Source organism: Rhinoderma darwinii, chromosome 3 (genome assembly GCF_050947455.1).
Source record: "Rhinoderma darwinii isolate aRhiDar2 chromosome 3, aRhiDar2.hap1, whole genome shotgun sequence".
NCBI classification, from domain to species: Eukaryota; Metazoa; Chordata; class Amphibia; order Anura; family Rhinodermatidae; genus Rhinoderma; species Rhinoderma darwinii.
Window position 1 is genome coordinate 206,748,110 of NC_134689.1, and position 21,061 is coordinate 206,769,170.

General features: G+C 43.0%; 1 protein-coding gene across 2 annotated transcripts in view; it reads right to left on the minus strand.

Moving 5' to 3' along the window:
• The window catches only part of PUS7 (pseudouridine synthase 7), a 109,905-nt gene that overhangs the window by 67,088 nt on the left and 21,756 nt on the right, over window positions 1-21,061 (minus strand). For both annotated transcript variants that reach the window (XM_075857295.1, XM_075857296.1), the window contains exons 2-5: window positions 20,233-20,635; window positions 17,159-17,243; window positions 16,977-17,078; window positions 10,188-10,332 (exon numbers count right to left, since the gene is read on the minus strand). In XM_075857295.1, the coding sequence (XP_075713410.1) occupies window positions 10,188-10,332; window positions 16,977-17,078; window positions 17,159-17,243; window positions 20,233-20,600 (700 nt within the window). In that variant the 5' untranslated portion in view covers window positions 20,601-20,635. The remainder of the gene's footprint in view (window positions 1-10,187; window positions 10,333-16,976; window positions 17,079-17,158; window positions 17,244-20,232; window positions 20,636-21,061) is intronic.

Consider the following 21,061-nt stretch of genomic DNA (forward strand, 5'->3'; position numbering starts at 1 on the left):
TAAAAATAAATTTTTGCCACACACCGCCCTCTGTAGATAGTGCCACACACCGCCCCCCGTAGGTAGTGCCACACACCGCCCCCCGTAGGTAGTGGCACACACCGCCCCCCGTAGGTAGTGGCACACACCGCCCCCCGTAGGTAGTGGCACACACCGCCCCCCGTAGGTAGTGGCACACACCGCCCCCCGTAGGTAGTGGCACACACCGCCCCCCGTAGGTAGTGGCACACACCGCCCCCCGTAGGTAGTGGCACACACCGCCCCCCGTAGGTAGTGGCACACACCGCCCCCCGTAGGTAGTGGCACACACCGCCCCCCGTAGGTAGTGGCACACACCGCCCCCCGTAGGTAGTGGCACACACCGCCCCCCGTAGGTAGTGGCACACACCGCCCCCCGTAGGTAGTGGCACACACCGCCCCCCGTAGGTAGTGGCACACATGGACACAGTGAAGTCAGGGACTTCTGCTGGAGCGGAATCCCCAATCCCCGGGCACAGCGTTGCCGAAGCGGTGGCTAGGGATTGGGGATTCCGCTCCTACAGGGAGCAAAAAAATACCCTCTTCCTATGCACTTCGCACTGAAGGGAGGAGAGATCGCGAGTGACGGAAGACACGGCCATCACTTGGAGCACATTCAAGTGAAGCCCGTGTATTACCCGGCCCCATAGACTTCTATGGGAGCCGGGCGGCCGGGAGAACGGCCGAAAATAGGGCATGTCCCATTTTTTGACGGCCGGGTTTCCCGGGCCATCAAAAAAAAAAACACGGTTGTGTGAATAGCCCCATTAGGGGTCTATTGTTCCTACTGCAGCCGTGTGGACCGTTTTTTGAACGTCCGTCACACGGCCGGGAAACACTATCATGTGCATAAGGGCTTAGATTAGGGAAATTATAAACTGGTGACAAAGCCTGCATAGCCAGCTTAATTCCACCAAAAAAAAATATGCTTTACAAACCTAACAAAACCCTGGGCTCATGCACAATACCATGTCATGTTCTACTTAGAGCCTCTGCACCCTATTCTCGACCAGGCCACTAAACAAACCATTGTCTAAGGATGCTAGGCTTCATGGTCACAAAGACCAAAAGTTATGTTACTTGATTGCAAACAGGAGAAAATCATATGGGGCTTTAAATGCTGGATTGATGATGGCCAACTCCATATTACTATGGCCTTCCTGATAGGGAGAAACGGAGGTTCCCAATCCTAGCATTTGGTGCAGGTCGAGCCTCCAATCTAAGGGTATGTGCACACACACTAATTACGTCCGTAATTGACGGACGTATTTCGGCCGCAAGTACCGGGCCGAACACAGTGCAGGGAGCCGGGCTCCTAGCATCATACTTCTGTACGATGCTAGGAGTCCCTGCCTCTCCGTGGAACTACTGTCCCGTACTGAAAACATGATTACAGTACGGGACAGTTGTCCTGCAGAGAGGCAGGGACTCCTAGCATCGTACATAACTATGATGCTAGGAGCCCGGCTCCCTGCACTGAGTTCGGTCCGGGACTTCCGGCCGAAAATACGTCCGTCCATTACGGACGTTAATGTGGTCGTGTGAACCCAGCCTAAGGGTATGTGCACACGACCTCTTTTCAGACGTAATGGAGGCGTTTAACGCCTCGAATTATGCCTGAAAAGACGGCTCCAATACGTCGTCAAACATGTGCCCATTGCTTGCAATGGGTCTTACGATGTTCTGTGCAGAGGTGCTGTCATTTTATGCGTCGCTGTCAAAATACGGCGCGTAAAATGACGGCTCGTCAAAAGAAGTGCAGGACATTTCTTGGGACGTTTTTGGAGCCGTTTTCTCATAGACTAATGAAATCCGCTCCAAAAACTACCGTAAAAAACCCTGCGAAAAACGCAGGTTGCTCAAAAAACGTCTGAAAATCGGCAGCTGTTTTCCCTTGAAAACAGCTCCGTATTTTAAGACGTTTTTTGCTAAGCGTGTGAACATACCCTTGCATTTATCGCCTAACCGGTGTATAAAGGTTATTGGTAGGTAAAAAAAAACAAAAACTACCTTTTAGCACGGAATGACAACACAGCCTGTAGAATATATTACATACATACATACATACTAGTCCTTCTCAATTAATTAGAATATCAAAAAGTTTATTTCAGTAATTCAATTAAAAAAAATTCAACTCTAAATTATATGGATTCACTACACACAGAGTGATTTATTTTCAGCATTTTCTTCTTTTAATATTGATGATTATGGCTAACCGTTAATGAAAACCCAAAATTTAGTCTCTCAGAAAATTTGATTATATAAGCCCAATTTCAAAAATGATTTTGAATACCGAAATGTTGGCCTACTGAAAAGTTTGTACAGTATATATAAATATTTTCAGGGGTGGTGCCTGAGGCGAAAGCCATTCCTGTAGGATTGTCTTACGGCTGTGCTAGAAACTATAAACAGTAATTTTTTCAAAATACCAAAAAGTGTTGTAATGCAAAGGCTTCAACTCTTTTCCAAAATTGGCGGATAGTGGAGCAGCCCCAAAAACAGTGATATAGAGGTCAGCGTTCATTTTAGAACATTTGGGGCAAGCTGATGTGGGAATTCTGCCCATTAAGAAGTTTCTCATTGGGGATATGTATGCTCTATGGACAATCTTCAGTGCCATATCCCAGTAGGATGCGGACGGAAGAAAAGTCTTGATGCAGTGTATAAACCATTCATAATAACTGTGATGGATAGTGTGGGAAAATGTTGTAACCATGAATGTGTACCTGTTGTGGGGTAATGTGATGAATAGGAGATCTCAGGAAATTATAATACAACAATATATCATTCCCTTGGTATTTTTAGTTTTGAGAATTAGGTTAACCACCAGGTCTTGTGAGCAATCAGGAGAGATCTGGTGTATGATTTTTCTAACATAACTAGAAGCCTGCAAGAATAGAAATAGCATTTGTCTTGAAACTCCCCAAATGCCAGTGGACAGAAGGCATCCGTCAGCAATATATCAGAGATGCATCTCACACCTCCCCCTCCCAGCGAGCAAATATTCCAGCAGGATGTCCGTGTTGAAAATCAGGATAACCTACAAATGGCAAGAACAGTGAAGCATGGGGAGTCAAGCCGACTCTCTTGCGCACAATCTGCCATGTCTTGACTGAGGAGAGGGTTAAGGCGCACCTCATCTGTCAGGCTGTCACTAGGGGCATGCAGGATGTATAAGAAAGACTGGGGTTTGGCAAATTGTGCCTCCACAAGAGGTTCGGAGTAGTGCGAGGTGTTGTGTGTACAATCTGCCACAATTCTTAGATTAGACACCAGGTTATAAATCGAGGATGTTTGGAAAGTTTATGCCGCCATTGAATTTTGTTTGCTGGAGGACCCTTATTGCTATCCTAGGTCGACCATTGTTCCAAATAAATTTTCTGTAGAGGGCCATGATTACCTTTTCGTCTTTGTTTTAAAGAGGCTCTGTCACCAGATTTTGCAACCCCTATCTCCTATTGCAGCAGATCGGCGCTGCAATGTAGAGAAGAGTAACGACCTAGACCATATTTTACTAAATTTATCAGGTCATCTCCTGTTAAGATATTGTTACAGGAGAATATTGTTCCCATCCAGACACTGTCTTATGACCACATAAAATATACCTGGTAAATAGATATAGTATATACGGATATTATTCACTGGTGTTCACCCATTGTGGTGTCAGTATGCTCAGAAGCCATTTGGTCATAGATTCTTATCTACTGCCTTATTAGCATTACAATGGACCTCAGTACAGGAAGGAGCCATTGTAAACTGGATGTAGAGACAGCTGAGCATACTGGGAGTAGATTTACCTATACTGTACAGATGCACATTGGAAGGTGTATGGGTGGTCATAAAGCGGAGTCAATGGAATGGGTGGGTTCAACTCAGGGATAGATTCATATAGGCCATGGGAACCTCTTGGTGCGGGCCCTTTCCTGCCAGCCCTGGACGATAAGCACTTAAAGAGGCTCTGTCACCAGATTTTGCAACCCCTATCTGCTATTGCAGCAGATCGGCGCTGCAATGTAGATAAGAGTAACGTGTTTTTTTTTAAGAAACTAGCATTTTTGGCCAAGTTATGACCATTTTTATATTTATGCAAATGAGGCTTTCTAAAAGTACAACTGGGCGTGTTTAATGTTAAAGTACAACTGGGCGTGTATTATGTGTGTACATCTGGGCGTTGTGAATAGAAGTATCATCCACTTCTCTTCACAACGCTCAGCTTCTGGCAGTGCACAGACACAGCGTGTTCGAGAGATCACGCTGTGACGTCACTCACTTCCTGCCCCAGGTCCTGCATCGTGTCGGACGAGCGAGGACACATCGGCACCAGAGGCTACAGTTGATTCTGCAGCAGCATCGACGTTTGCAGGTAAGTCGATGTAGCTACTTACCTGCAAACGCTGATGCAGAATCAACTGTAGCCTCTGGTGCCGATGTGTCCTCGCTCGTCCGACACGATGCAGGACCTGGGGAAGTGACGTCACAACGTGATCTCGAGAACACGCTGTGTCTGTGCACTGCCAGAAGCTGGGCGTTGTGAAGAGAAGTGGATGATACTTCTATTCACAACGCCCAGCTAGTAAAAGAAGTAAAAACGCCCAGATGTACATACACAATACACGCCCATTTGTACATAACTTTAAACACGCCCAGTTGTACTTTAGAAAGCCTCATTTGCATAAATATAAAAATGGTCATAACTTGGCCAAAAATGCTCGTTTTAAAAAAAAAACAAAAAACGTTACTCTTATCGACATTGCAGCGCCGATCTGCTGCAATAGGAGATAGGGGTTGCAAAATCTGGTCACAGAGCCTCTTTAAATATATGGGAAGGGATTGCATCAAGTATAGGAGTTTTGGGAAGACCACAGATTTTATTAGGTTGGCTCTGCCTGAGAAGGAGAGGGTTGAAAGATTGCAAAATGTGTAAAAGGTGATTTAGATGTTCTATATGTGCATTTATGTTATAGGCGTATAATTTTTGTGGGTTTCTTGTAAGGGATGTCCCTAAATAGGTGAGGGGAGATCTCGACCATTTGAGTGACAGTCTCGCAGCCCAGGAAGGCGGAGATAGGCCCTTAAGGAGTAATACTTCTGATTTTTGTAAGTTAATGGTGAAACCTCATTGTGGTCCATGTCTCGATAAGTGAGAGGACAGAGGGGAGAGATTGTCTGGGGTTGGAAAGAAATAGCAATAAATCATCGGCAAATGCCGAGACACGAATTTCCCAAGAGTTTATTTTGATTCCCTGGACCTCTTCTCCAGAATCAATCAAGCATAGTAGGGGGGGGGGGGTCTAGCAATATGTTAAAAAGGAGGGTGGAAAGCAGACAGCCCTGACGGGTCCCTCTATGAAGTCTTAGGAGGTCAGTATTTAGTCCATTTATGGTGAAGGACGTGCATTCATCAGCTTGCATCAGTTGTACATAATTAGAGAAAATAGGCCCAAAATTTCTGCATTGGAGAGAGGAGTTTAAGAACGTCCAAAAGACTTTATCGAATGCTTTCTCAGTGTCCAGTCTGAGAAGCATTGATTGGGGAACCGATCTAGATTGAGCGGCTATGGTAGCTGCTATTGCTAATCTAATGCCTTTAGAGGTGTGACTTTTGTAGGAACCCCAGTTGGGACGACATGAGAAGCGATGGGAGTACCTATTGTAGTCTATTAGCTAGGATTTTAGCAAACCGTTTATAATCCTGGTTGAGGAGAGAGATAGGTCTACAGGATTGTACTAAAGTAGGGTCTTTGGCTGGTTTAGGGATCAGGATGGTCCTGGAGTCATGAAATCTAGGTATTGGAGTATTGTTTATGAAAGTGACATTAAACAGGGACACGAGTGTAGGGACTATATGTGGTTTTAGAGTGTTCTCCCGATAAACCGTCTGGGCCCAGAGATTTGCCGTTCGGGAGGTGCGAGATCGTCGATTCGATCTCTTCTTCAGTGATTGGTTGGGAGAGCAATTGTCGATCTGAGTTTAGGGAGAGACGTATCATTCAGTAAGTGTCGGGTTAGTTGGGGGTCCGGTGTTGAGGAGGGGGGGGGGGTGGAGTAGAAAGTTCTGTAACATTCCATGAATGTTTGTTAAATAGTAGTAGGGTCAATGGTGGGGAGGGACAGGTCATTAGTTTTAGAATTCTGTAGTTAGATTTGGGTTTACTAAGATTGGAGAGCAGATGTACCATTTTATTTCCACATCTGAAATATTTATTTCTAACTGGGTCATTAGACCATTGGGCCTGTCCTAGTAAAAAGGTGTCAAGTAGCCGACGCGAATCTAGGCAGTGTTTCGTTTCCGGAACGGGGATAGCTATGTTTCGGGCATGGGCATCCATTATACTGCCATACAGGGAGTTATACAGAGCAGTCTGTGAGCATCTCTTGTGAGAGACATAAGCTGTGATACATCCCCGCATGATGGCCTTAGAGGTACTCCAAAAGAGGCTAGTGTCATCCACATGCTGTAAATTTTTATCTGCATAGTTTGCCCACTCACAGATCAGGAACGGTTTAAAATTATCGGAGTCCATCAGATATGCAGGAAAGAGCCAGTTTCTACTAGTGGTCTGGGTAGCCCTAAGGTTAGCAGTTAGCGAAAAGGGGACATGGTCCGAAGTTATTATATTATGTATGGCAGCGTCCATTATATTAAGGAATAGTGAAGTGGATATAATGAAATCATCTATTCTAGAGTGGGAGTCGTGAACTAAGGAGTAAAATGTAAAGTCTCGGGCTGTAGGATTATGGAGTCTCCATGAATCACAAATTTGTAGGTGAGCCAGTAGAGTTGCCAAAATCTTAGCGGTTGGAGCATCATGTATGGAATTATTTGAGCGGTCTAGGGATGCGTCTATCGTTGCATTATAATCCCTATATATTATTGTAGGGAGTGGTTTGGTTAGAAGGAAGTTGTGGATGTGGGAGAAGAATTCAGCATTGGGTGAATTTGGGGCATAAACATTAAAGCGGGAATACCTGTGGGAATTGTGATGTCTACAAAAATGTATCTGGCCTCGGGATCGTTGTATCATGTATCACATAGTCTACATTCTTGTTTATGAGCACGGCAACTCCTCTAGTCATGGAGTGAAATGAAGCCGAGAGACACTGACCTATCCATGGAGCTTTAAGGGTGCATTGATCTCCCCTGCTTCCGATGCGTTTCTTGCAGGAAGACAATATGGGGCCTAAATTTACGTAAGTGTGAGAGAACTCTCTTTCGCTTAAAGAGGCTCTGTCACCACATTAGAAGTGCCCTTTCTCCAAAATAATGTGATCGGCGCTGTAATGTAGCTAACAGCAGTGGTTTTTATTTAGAAAAGCGAACAATTTTGACCAAGTTATGACCTATTTTAGATTTATGCTAATGACTTTCTTAATGTCCAACTGGGCGTTTTTTAGCTTTTGACCAATTGGGCATCGTAAAGAGAAGTGTATGACGCTAACCAATCAGCGTCACACACTTCTCTCCATTCATGTACTCAGTACATCGTGATCTCACGAGATCATGCTGTGCTGTCACTCACTCACACATTAACTTTACTGAAGTGTCTTGAGAGTTAATAGACATTGCTTCCAGCCAGGACACGATGTCTATTCACAATCCCGACACTTCGGTAATGTTTGTGTGTGAGACTTACTCACACAGCACATCGAGATCACGCTGTGCTGTCATTTACAGCGTGATCTCGCGAGATCATGCTTGCGGTCATTAAGTCCCACACAATCGCTAATCTAAAATAGGTAATATCTTGGTCAAAATTGATTGTTTTTCTAAATAAAAAAACACTGCTGTTATCTACATTACAGCACCAATCACATTATTTAGGAGATAGGGCACTTATAATGTGGTGACAGAGCCGCTTTAAATCGGGGTATTCAGCCCCGCTACATTCCAAGACAGTAGTTTAAAGATCTATCTGTATTGTGGTTGTTGTATGGCCATGTGCATGGTGGAGAGCCATTAACGTATACCAAAACAAAAAGGAAAAACTTTAAGTCAATAGATGCGTATGACCAGAGATCTGTGTCCCAGTCAGCAGACTCCTTCAGTAGCAAAGGAAAGAAAGGGGACTCGCGCATGATCCTAGGGAAAAGGTTAATGGGGAGCAAAAAAAAACAAAACATTAGAACTGTGAGAACATAATGTAGTTTAGTGGAAATCAGGTTGTCCAGCAACATAGCAAATCGATGAAGCGCACAGTCAGTCCAGAGAGCGCTCCTTGTATATGAAACTCAGCCTTTAGGGAGGAAGTGACTTTTAGCTCTTGATGGGTCGTCAAACAAGAAGGCGCGGCCTTCCACAGTCACTGGTAGTCTGGCCGCAGACGCCGAAAAGTTTTGAAATATTAGAATTTTGTGACTTCTTACTTCTAGATCACTAGTTGATGGGTGGTAGTATTTGTCCATATCAAGAAGGATGCAGGTATGACACAAATAAGGAGCACTTCAGACCACTTGTGCGCTTACATGATATTGCAACATGGCATCCAGATTGTTAGGTGGTTGAATAGTATAAGGGCAACGTGGAGCAATGCGTCCCTCCAAGTCGGGTGGGAGAAAAAACGGTTTAGAATGAGACCCCAGAGTGTCTTAGCCACTGCGTATGAAGTGTATCCCAGTTAGGAGGAGAGTTAAGCAAGGGTGTTTCAGTGAGTGTGTGTAGTGGCTCAGGTTTTTCCAGGTGTTAAGCAGAGCCAGTGAGCTATTTTAAGCCTGTATCAATGTATGATCTCAGCTTTGTAGTATTTGCTGTAGTCGTATCACCAGGTAGGTGTGCAAGGCCAGCAGGACACCATTTGGGGGTTCCGCTGATTAAGGGTGTGATACCAGCGGGATGCCAATGAGTTGGGTGAAGGCGGGTAAGATGGCCGGCGACCGTTGGCACCAAGTCAGTGAGGGCAATGTAGCTCTCAGACTCTGGGGAGTATGGGGCTGTTGTCGTGCCCAGTTCAGCTGTCGAATAGTACCACAATGTGTAGAGCCGAATTTGCAGTCCTGCGACACGGAGGGTTCGTTTGGCGAGGAGCTTGGATCGAAGCTAAAGTAAAATGCCGCCATTCTGTGAGGTACCACCCCGGGAGACCCAAAAGACAAAAAATTGTGCAGCCCAGTGAATAGTCCCAGGTTAACGTAGGCAATGAGATATGTAAAGTCTCTGATGTGGTGCACAGGCTTCTATGCAGGCCTATAGAGGGAGCACCAAGATGGTGGCCGTGCCTCCCGTTCTCTTCGTGGAAGGGTCAGAGGGCTTCTAGGGGGACTCATGTGGACCCAAGGACTTTGTGCAGGTCTTAGAGGGGTCACGGATCGTGCTCCCTCACTCCATTACGTCAGGGGCTCCAAGAGAAGCAGGCTGCGGGACTCGCGTACAAGGGAGGCCGGAAATTTAGTCAGCGGCTCCGGCATGGTAAGTAGGCCGATAAACGAAATGTTGCAGATTTGGCCAATTTTGGGCTTAAATTGTGTGGCAGGTGATGGCCTTGCAGATTGTCGTCTCAAAACCCTCAATACGAAGGCGTAGAGGGGAGGATGGCTTCAGATTTAGTCTACCCATCTGGAGCCCACTAGGAAAGTGTCCGTCCTGGTTTGCTGCTAGCCACGCCCTGAACTTTTACCCAATATTCTAATTTTAGGAGACTAAATTTTGGCTTTTCATTAACGGTTAGACATAATCATCAACATTAAAAGAAAAAAAATAATTCTGTAAATTTAGATCACAGCGTGTGTAACGAATCTAAATAATATATGAGTTTCACTTTTTGAATTCAATTACTGAAATAAATTAACTTTTTGATGATATTCTAATTCATTGGTTAAGGACGTGTGTGTGTGTGTGTGTGTGTGTGTGTGTGTGTGTGTGTGTGTGTGTGTGTGTGTGTGTGTGTGTGTGTATATATATATATATTATACACACACACACACACACACACACACACTTAAATGCCAGTATTTATGAAGTCATTTGTCTTTAGAATGGATGGTCAAAAAAGCATATAGGCTGCTAAGACGTCAGCATAAAATATGGAGCTGCATCTATGTGACAATTATGTTTTCAGTCTCCACAATCCAGCACTAGCTTACTGCTTGGCATTTCACATAATAAAGAAGTTATAAAGTTATGAATTCGCTGGCTGACGTACAGAAGGCAGGAACACATGGAGATACGATCTTACTTGATAAAGCTTTTTTGCCAGCTGCATGATAGGCTATAATATATTTCTTTCCATCTCGATCCTCCGTTTTCGTTTCCAGTCCAGGGAATAAGCCTTTAACAGCTTGATGAATGATTGTCCTCTTCTCTTTACTATCATCAATAACCTAGAAACAAAATTACGCACAAAGTCAGTGCCACCACTGCAAACTGGAACAGAACTCCAACAGAAACGTGTGACAGCCAGGGTAGTTTATCTAAAACTAAACTAGTCATGCAACTGTTGCATGAAATTGGGAGTTGGCAAAACACTTACATATGAATTTAGTTGCATTATTCGTGCAACAATTGCACTCAATAAAAGCGAATGGGGAAACATTTTTTTCCGAACAATTTATTTCCATCTGCGAACGAAAGTCTAGACTTACAACAGATAAAGTATTTGGCGATGTTCACATGGCATATGTTCAGGCTGAAAAATTCGAGGTTGATTTCAAGTGAAAACAGCCTTTGAAATCCAGGACTTATTTTAGAGCAGATTTTTGCATGTGTCTGTGAAGCACCTTTTATGTTTCAATAGTTTTATTACGTGAGACTTACATGGACAGAACACTAAAAACCTAAAGAACATTTTCAAGTGTATTTTTGAAATGTCAATTGGAAATGGGAAAAAATCAGCTTGTAAAATGCTGCAAGAAGGGACGTTTTTATGAAGTATATTTTTACGTGGCGCTTTTTGATTCAGCAGCATAAAAATACGCCTCCTATAGACTACACAGCATAATTCCTATTGAAATCAAGGCGTATTTCAAGTGTATTCTGTAGCGTAATTAGAGCAATTTACGCTCCAAAATATGCAGTGTGAACATGGCCTTTAGGGTAAGTTCAGACGCGGCAGATTTATTGCAGAAATTACTGCAAATGAATGGAGAGGAGTGCATGATGCCGATTGGTCAGCGTCATGCACTCCTCAGTACAACGCCCACTTGGTCGAAAGTAAAAGTACGCCCACTTGGGCATTAAGAAAGCTCATTAGCATAAACCAAAATCGCTCACTTCGCAGGAAGTGAGTGACGTCACGGCGTGATCTCTCGAGAACACGCTGTGTGTCTGCACTGCCAGAAGCTGGGCGTTCTAAAGAGAAGTGCCCTGTCTCCTACATAAGGAGATCGGCGCTGTAATGTAGGTGACAGTAATGCTTTTTATTTAAAAAAAACGATCTTTTTTCACAACGTTAGGAGCGATTTTGGTTTATGCTAATGAGCTTTCTTAATGCCCAAGTGGGCGTACTTTTACTTTCGACCAAGTGGGCGTTGTACTGAGGAGTGCATGACGCTGACCAATCGGCATCATGCACTCCTCTCCATTCATTTACACTGCACTAGCGATATAGATATATCACTATGTGCAGCCTCATACACAAACCCTAACATTACTACAGTGTCCTGATAATGAATACACATGACCATCCAGCCTGGACGTCATGTGTACTCAGAATCCTGACACTTCTGACTCTTTTTTTGTGAGATTCCGGCAAGTGAAACCAAATCTCGTTTAGCTTCGTAATCTCGCGAGATTTCGTATCCGTTGCTGGAATCTCACAAAAAAAAAAAAAAAAAAAAAAGGATTCAGAAGTGTCAGGATTCTGAGTACACATGACGTCCAGGCTGGATTTCATGTGTATTCATTATCAGGACACTGTATTAATGTTAGGGCTTGTGTATGAGGCTGCACATAGTGATATATCTATATCGCTAGTGCAGTGTAAATGAAGGGAGAGGAGTGCATGATGCCGATTGGTCAGCATCATGCACTCCTCTGTACAACGCCCACTTGGTCGAAAGTAAAAGTACGCCCACTTGGGCATTAAGAAAGCTCATTAGCATAAACCAAAATCGCTCCCAACGTTGTGAAAAAAGATCGTTTTTTTTAAATAAAAAGCATTACTGTCACCTACATTATAGCGCCCATCTCCTTATGTAGGAGATAGGGCACTTATAATGTGGTGACAGAGACTCTTTAACTTTATTTAATTCAGTTCATCAATGACTATGTATATCACAATATATGCTTCATCCTGATTTCTACTGTACATTTTATAAAATGTGAGCATTCCAGTGTGACTCAGTCTCTTGTTAACGTCATTTATTCCAATATGTATATGTACACATGATGTGATAATACTGCTTTTTGTTGATGTGTGAATTGTATTTCATTTGCAGTTTAAAAAAAAAAAAAAAAAGTTAAAAAAAAATAGGATTTACTTCTCTACGTAGGTCTTTTTTTTTTCATTTAAAACTTGTATTTCTTTTTTTTAGGCACCTCTTCCGTTTGGTGACATTGAGGGGCCTATGTATTACAAATCACTCATAAATCACCTCATTTTAAAAACTGCCCCCTGAACATATTCAAAACAGCATTTAGGAAGTTTGTTAGCCCTTTGGGTGTTTAACCCCTTAATGACCGGCCTATTTTGGACCTCAATGACCAAGCTATTTTTTACGTTTTTCAATCGTCGCATTCCAAGAGCTATAACCTTCTTATTTTTGCGTCGACATCGCTGTATAAGGTCTTGTTTTTTGCGGGACAAGTTGTACTTTTTAATAGCACCATTTTTAGGTACATATTATTTATTGATTAACTTTGATTAACTTTTTTTTGGGGGGGGGGGGAATAGAAAAAAAATCTGACATTTCGCCACTCTTTTTTGCGTCCTAAATCTACGCCGTTTACCGTGTGGTATAAATAACACAATAACTTTATTCAGCGGGTTGTTACGATTGCAACGATAGCAAATTTGTATAGTTTTTGTATGTTTTACTACTTTTACACAGTAAAAACGCTTTTTTTTCAAAATTATTTGTTTTTGTGTCTCCATATTTGAAGAGCCGTAAAGTTTTTATTTTTTCGCCGATGCGGTCGTATGAGGGCTTTTTGTTTGCGGGACGACTTGTAGTTTTTATTGGTACCATTTTGGAGTAGATGCGACTTTTTGATCACTTTTTATTACATTTTTTTAAAGTCAGTATTCACAGAAAACAGCAATTTTTCCATAGTTTTTTATTATTTTTTTTACGGCGTTCACCGTGCGGGTTAAATAATGTAATAGATTTATAGTCGGGGTCGTTACAGACGCGGCGATACCAAATATGTGTAACTTTTTAACTTTATTTTGTTTTTTTAATAATAAAGCAGTTTGTAAGGGGAAAAGCTGGGTTTTTCATTTTTTTTTAAATTAACTTTATTAAACTTTTTTTTCACTTTTTTACTAGTCCCATTAGGGGACTATAATATGCGATTCTACGATCGCATTTATAATACACTGCAATACTTTTGTATTGCAGTGTATTACTGCCTGTCCGTTTAACACGGACAGGCATCTGCTAGGTCATGCCTGCGGCATGATCTAGCAGGCATTCACTCCAGGCAGCCTGGGGGCCTTTATTAGACCCCCGGCTGCCATTACACAGACACAGACACTCGGCGATCGTATCGCCGGGTGTCGGTGGGAGAGAGAGGGAGCTCCCTCCCTCTCTCCAAAACCACTCAGATGCGGTGCTCGCTATTGAGCACCGCATCTGAGGGGTTAAACGTGTGAGATCGATACTAATATCGATCTCACACGGCAGAGCAGGGACGCTCCCAGCCCTCAGCTGCCTCTAGCAGCTGAGAGCAGGGAGATCTGACAGCTCCCTGCTCTGTTTACTTATTCCGATGCCGCGACGTAAAAAGTCTATGGCATCGGAATAAGGCCCGTTAGTGACCGACGTAGAAACAAGATGGGTCGGTCACTAACGGGTTAACAGTAATTAAATCTAAAAATTTCATTTTTGTTTGCAAATACTCAATTTTAAACCATTTATTTCTGTAACACAGCGGGTGTAAACAGAGAAACACAACTCAATATCTATAACCCAAATTCTGCGGTTTTCAGAAAAACCCCACATGTGGCTCTATTAGGTTTCTTTACTGAGACATAGGCCTCAGAAAAAAGGAACAGCTCGAGGCTTCCTTTTTACTAGGATGTATTCCAGGCCCAATATAGGTTTGGAGAGGCCTTGAGGTTCTGAAAGGGATTTTGGAAACTACACCCCCTCAAAGAATTTAGCTAGTAAGCATTTTGACCACACAGGTGTTTCACAGAATTTATTAGCACACAAATCACCCAACAGCGCAAAAAGCACACCTCACATTTTGAGAAGCAGAAGAAGGACTAAGTATGTTCAGTGCTTTGTATGTAAACAAAAATCTGGTGGTCATTTTTGCTTAACTTTACATTAGGCAATGATTAGACTTCCTTTACATAGTACTGTAAAACTTCTTTATGGCCTGTGCTGGTCGTAACCAAATATAATACAACTCTGTTAACAAAAATGCTCCAGGAAGTCTTTTGGCTATCGGACACCAGTTGGTTTAGATTTATTGAAGATTTTATGCTACTTTACCAGTTGCAGACCAGGCTATTTTAATCTGTTAATGGTAAGGCATAGTTAGAAAGTGGCCAACCCCTTTAACCTATTTAAGAGCAAGCTTATTTTAGCCTTCAGGACCAGCCCCATTTTTCAAATCTTACATGTGTCGCTTTATGTGGTAATAACACTGGAATGGTTTTACTTATCCAAGTGATTTTTTTCGTAACACATTCTTTGTGTTAGTGGTAGATTTTGGTCGATATGTTTAATCTTTATTTATAGAAAAAAAAATATCTTGAAAAATTAGCATTTTCCAACATTTGAAATCCTTTACTTCTAAAATGGTACCATACAAAGTAGTAAATAAATAAAGGTTTATGTCTTCTTCATGTAGGCATTTTTTTTTTATTTATTTATTTTAGGACGTTCTAAGGCTTATAAGTTTACTAGCAGTTTTTTAAAATATTCAACAAAATTTGAAAAAACTTTTTAGGCACCACCTCAGTTTTGAAGTGGCTTTGAAGGGTCTATACCAGTGGTTCCCAACCATGGTGCCGCGAGAACTGTCCAGGGGTGCCGTTTTGCTACAAGCTCCGCCCCCAACGTTGTAGCAGACGGGACGCGTGCACGTATTACGAGTACCGCCCACCGCTTCCCACTAGAAGTCTGACGGAGAGAGAGGAGCCATGCTGTGCAGGGGAAGTAGTTTTTTTTCTCTTTAGTTTGTTACCAATTGTGTGAGAAATGTAGCCAGGAGAATGCCGGAAGTTGTAGTCCTCTCCTCTTATACCCCCTCCCTGTAATGTCCTCTTATATCCCTTAATAACAGCCTGGACATGCTGGGAGTGGTTGTTCTTATACCTCCTCCTCCTGTAAACTTTCTCGGATATCACATAACATCCTGGACATGCTGGGAGTTGTAGTTCTCTCCTCTTATACCCCCTCCCTGTAATGTCCTCTTATATCCCTTAACAGCCTGGACATGCTGGGAGTGGTTGTTCTTATACCTCCTCCTCCTGTAAACTTTCTCGGATATCACATAACATCCTGGGAGTTGTAGCTCTCTCCTCTTCTACCTCCTCCTCCTGTAAACTTTCTCGGATATCACATAACATCCTGGACATGCTGGGAGTTGTAGTCCTCTCCTCTTCTACCCCCTCCCTGTAATGTCCTCTTATATCCATTAATAACAGCCTGGACATGCTGGGAGTTGTTCCTATACCTCCTTAATTATTACTTCCCCAGGAGTAAGCACACTTTCTCTCTGTGATGGCCACTTTACTGGGGGGGGGGGGGGCTGAGGCTGATGGTCACTTTAATGGAGGGGGCTTATGGTCTCTTTACTGAAGGGTCATTATACTGCGAGTGGGGGGGCTCATGGTCATTTTACTGTGAGTGGGGGGGCTGATGGTCATTTTACTGTGAGTGGGGGGGCTGATGGTCATTTTACTGTGAGTGGGGGCGCTGATGGTCATTTTACTGTGAGTGGGGGGGCTGATGGTCATTTTACTGTGAGTGGGGGGGCTGATGGTCATTTTACTGTGAGTGGGGGGGCTGATGGTCATTTTACTGTGAGTGGGGGGGGGGCTGATGGTCATTTTACTGTGAGTGGGGGGGGCTGATGGTCATTTTACTGTGAGTGGGGGGGGCTGATGGTCATTTTAGAAATTTTTTGTCACTTTGTAAACAATTTTTGGTGGGGGTGCCCTGACAATTTTTTTTTTCCTGGGGTGCCTCGAGCCTGAAAAGGTTGGGAAAAACTCTGGTCTATACATTAAAAATCCCTCATGAGTCACAACATTTTAAAAACTGCACCCTCAACGTTTTCAAAACAGCATTTAGGAAGTTTGTTAATTTTTTAGGCGTTTCACAGGAATTAAAGCAAAGTGGAGGTAAAGTTTTAATTTTTTCTGGCAGATTTATTTAATCCATTTATTTCAGTAACACAATAGTGTTAACAGAAAAACACAACTCAATATTTATTACATAGATTCTGCAGTCTACAAAAATATCCTACATGTGGCCCTAGTGTGCTACTGGACTCAAACACAGGCTTCAGAAATGACAGAGCGCCTAGTGCATTTTGGGGCCTGATTTTTATTAGGATGTTTTCCAGGCACCATTTAATGTATGAAAAGGCCAAGAGGTGTCGAAACATTAGATACACCCCCCAAAAAAACATTTTAGAAACTACACCCCTTAAGGAATACATCTAGGGGTGTAGTGAGCATTCTGGCCCCACAGGTTTTTCATAGAATTTATTAGGGCATATGAATATTTTAGAGAATGAGGCCTCCCTCAACCAGAGCAAACAGTCGTGAGGAAGAGTGGCTCCCATTATTGCAGACTCAAATAGACCATAGCATTGCTTAATTCTGAGAAAGGTAAAAGTACACTACCTCTATAGCTACATCGGATTCCTTATTTTTAAACAGCTGAAGATCTTCCAGGCGCTTCTTTTCATCCTCCGATAAGACTAAATAAATGTCTTCTGATGGATCCTATGAAGAAACAGATTCATTTACAAAACAAGAAAAGATAAAAAATTACAGTATGCAACCAAAAGAATATTTAGATTTACCTCATTATCTGCTGGAACGGATAAATCATTCAAGTGCATGATCTTTCCATCTTTTCCTATTTCATGTACAACAAAATCAGAATATCTAAAATAGATAACATAGGTATTAGGGAACAAAAAAGATATTCAATAGATGTAGTCCGTTTTCTTGTACATAATGCTAGCAGGCCACTTTAGACCGCTGTATATTGCTTTAGTATTTAAATGCCAAAACAGGAGAGGAAAAAATTACAGAAAAAGTATCATGGAAAAGATTTGCACTTACACTGTTTTGGACCGACTCCCAGTTTTGGCTTACAATACTGATGCTAAATACTGCTTTGTGAAAGTGGCCTTATTCTGCTCTGCTTACTGGTCCCTTCATCTAAATGCCGACAGCGAACAGAACAACTCTGCAAGGGATTCATTCTCCTTAGGGGAGATTCACACGAACGTTGCGTTTTTGCGCGCGCAAACAACGCAGCGTTTTGCGAGCGCAAAAACCATTTGACAGCTGCGTGTGTCATGCGTGTCTGATGCGCGGCTGCGTGATTTTCGCGCAGCCGGCATCATAGAGATGAGGCTTGTCAACGCCCGTCACTGTCCAAGGTGCTGAAAGAGCTAAATCTTTCAGCACCCTCGACAGTGAATGCCGAACACAACAGCGAAAAACCTGTAAAAAAAAAAGATAAAGTTCCTACTTACCGAGAACTTCCCGGCCGTTGCCTTGGTGACGCGTCCTTGGTGACGCGTCCTTGGTGACGCGCCTCTCTTGACATCGGGCCCCACCTCCCTGGATGACGCAGCAGTCCAAGTGACCGCTGCAGCCTGTGATTGGCTGCAGCCTGTGCTTGGCCTGTGATTGGCTGGAGCTGTCACTTGAACTGAAGTGTCATCCCGGGAGGTCGGACTGCAGGAAGGAGACAGGAGTAATCGGTAAGTTAGAACTTCGGTTTTTTTTACAGGTTAATGTATTTTGGGATCGCAAGTCACTGTCCATGGTGCTGAAACAGTTTAACTCTTTCAGCACCATGGACAGTGACTATCTCCTGACGTCGCGTACCGATAATTTTTTTGCCGGGATCGGCCAAAACGACTTTGGCCGAACCCGGTGAAGTTCGGTACGCTTGTCCGGCTTCGCTAATCGCAAAGACACTCCGTTTGGATGTTCGGAAACAGAAAAGCACGTGGTGCTTTTCGGTTTTCATTCATCCTTTTCACTGCTGTTGCGCGAATCACGCTCGTCCCTCGGAAGTGCTTCCGTGTGGTGCGCGTGATTTTCACGCACCCATTGACTTCAATGGGTGCGTGATGCGCGAAATACGCAGAGTTATTGAACCTGTCGCGCTTTTTGCGCAGCAGACAAACGCTGCGCAAAAAGCACGGACTGTCTGTACTGCCCCATAGACTTGTATTGGTCCATGCGTGCCGCGTGAAAACCACGCGGCCCGCACGGACCGAATACACGCTCGTGTGAATCCCCCCTTACATAGGTTTCCCTAAATGATCGGATTAGTCAAGGGATCTGTAGGGTGAGTAACGCTACTCTGGCATTCTACTTATTATCGCAGACTTTTATTCGCGTCACAGACAAAACTCTGCGCAGATTTCTTTACGCTCTATGTGAATGGGGTTACAATATTAGGGATTCCACTAATGAGGCATATGTCAGAACACATGTCTAGTACCACAGACCTAACAATTAAAGTAAAGGCTCATAAACACAGCTGAACTTTAGCTTTGGAGAACCTACAAGTTGTACAGAGCCATGATACAGTACACATCCATACGAGTGATATATAGAACAAGAAAAACAAAACAAACTTTATTTAACAGTTTTTTTTTACTTTTTTTTTTTTTTAATCCCCCCAGGGGACTTGAACAAGCCATCGTTTGATTGCTGTTACCATACACTGCAATATTTATGTATTGCAGTGTATAGTATTTTTACACCAGCTCCTATTAAGCCCTGCCTCTGGCACGAAGAGGACAGACCTGGGGATCTTCATTAGGCCCCCAGGCAGACATGGCAACCCCACAATAGCATCGCCTAGCGGGGCAACAGGCTGACAGAGGGAGCTGCCCCTGCTTTCAGACGGCTTCTAATTGGAAAAACATCTGGGATCAGAGTTACCTCCGATCCCAGTTGTTACAGTGAAGTGTTGACTGTAACATACTTTTACGTAATAGCCGGGATGGGTGAGTATGTCAAACGTTGGGAATGGGTTAAGAAAAATATACTTTAAGCCCCCCTGTCAAATAAGATCACTCAGCGAAGTTATTGTATCAATTTCTAATGCATACAAACAAATCCTAAAAATCTTGTGTGTAGTACAATCTTAAAGTGTATGTGCATATTTAGTACTGGGAAGGATCCTGGCCGAGGAACCCCCATAGAGCTCTAGAGTAGTTCTGTTCACTGTACCCTTATGTCATGGCCATGTTCAGACAGTTTGGATTTAGACACGCATTTACTATGGATCCGTGGCAGATATCCGAGGCTTTTTTCCAATATCTGCCACGAATGTGCACTTTGACGTGACGCGGATCATTCAATGGGGAAAGTACACGAGTGGAAATCTGCCAGATTTTTACGTGCATTATCTGTGGGAAAAAGTAGAATGCTACTTATTATTGCAGACTTTTATTTTCAATGCCACGGACAAAATTCTGGGCAAAAAAATTTCCACTGCATGTGAACGAGGTTGCGGCAGCCTTCAGCTGCATGTGAACAGGGATGTGGAAACCCCATTCACATGCATGTGATGAGGATTGTGTGTGAATAGGGCCTTAGCTTAGATATTAAAAAAAATAAAAATAAATTGTGATTGACCTAACCTAGTGTTGAATGTCTCAAAGCAACTTTGCAGAAAGGTCACTTCCACTTTGTCATGTAGTTTCTGCATAACAAATTCTGCTAGAGGCACAAGAAGAACGGTAGCAAATTCTAAATATGAAGACAAGACATATGAAAAGAAACAGAACAAAGTGTGTGGATTATCTACTGAAAATGCGGAATCCCTAAACGAATATCCACAACACCTCTTAAATGCGTTCTCTGCACATTTCAGTATATAGTAGAACTATGACATTACCTTTCCTTCAAGATTCCAGAAAAGCCTTCATGAGCGCTCACAAATTTAATGATACCAACATCAAGTTCAGTCAACCCATGTTTCATCATATCAGCAAAGCTTTCAGGGTCACCATCATCAGGCTCCCCCTCCAAGACTTCTTCTTCTTCACTTCCTTCATCCTCTTCAACTTTTGTGAGAGGAGCTTCAGCAATAGTTTCTATTTCTACGGCTTTTTTTGTTTGAACAACAGTTTCTTGAAGCGTGTTGACAGATTCATCAGTAAAATCATTTTCTAAAAGTTTTTGCTTCTTAGCTTCATCTACGATGGGGTCTTCAGATGTAAGGTGCCGTTTGAGTGAAACGGTTGTCATTTCAACAGACTCCATAGCTCGGAATGCACTGTGGAACTTTTTAGATAGATCTGGTGGAGAGAAGATAAAATAGTCTTTAAAAAAAATATGATAGACCTTAAAAAAAATATTAATAGTTTGTGTCCAACCTACAACAATTTCTAATCTATACAAAATGAATACAATGTGTTAAAGTGTAGCTAAATGTTCGACAAACTTCTGACATCTCATAGTGACGTGTCAGAAGTTTGTATTGGTGGGGGTCTGAGCATGGAGACCCCCACCAATCGCTAGAACGAAGCAGCTGAAGCACTCGTGTGAGCACTCAGCTGCTTAGTTTCTGTTCGCCATTTTCCGGAAAGCAGATGTATCGGAGTACTGGCTCATAGACTTTCTATTGAGTCCGTACACAGATACATTTATTTCCGGAAAAAGCCGAACAGACACGAAGCAGCTCAGCGCTCACACGAGTGCTTCAGCTGCTTCGTTCTAGCGAT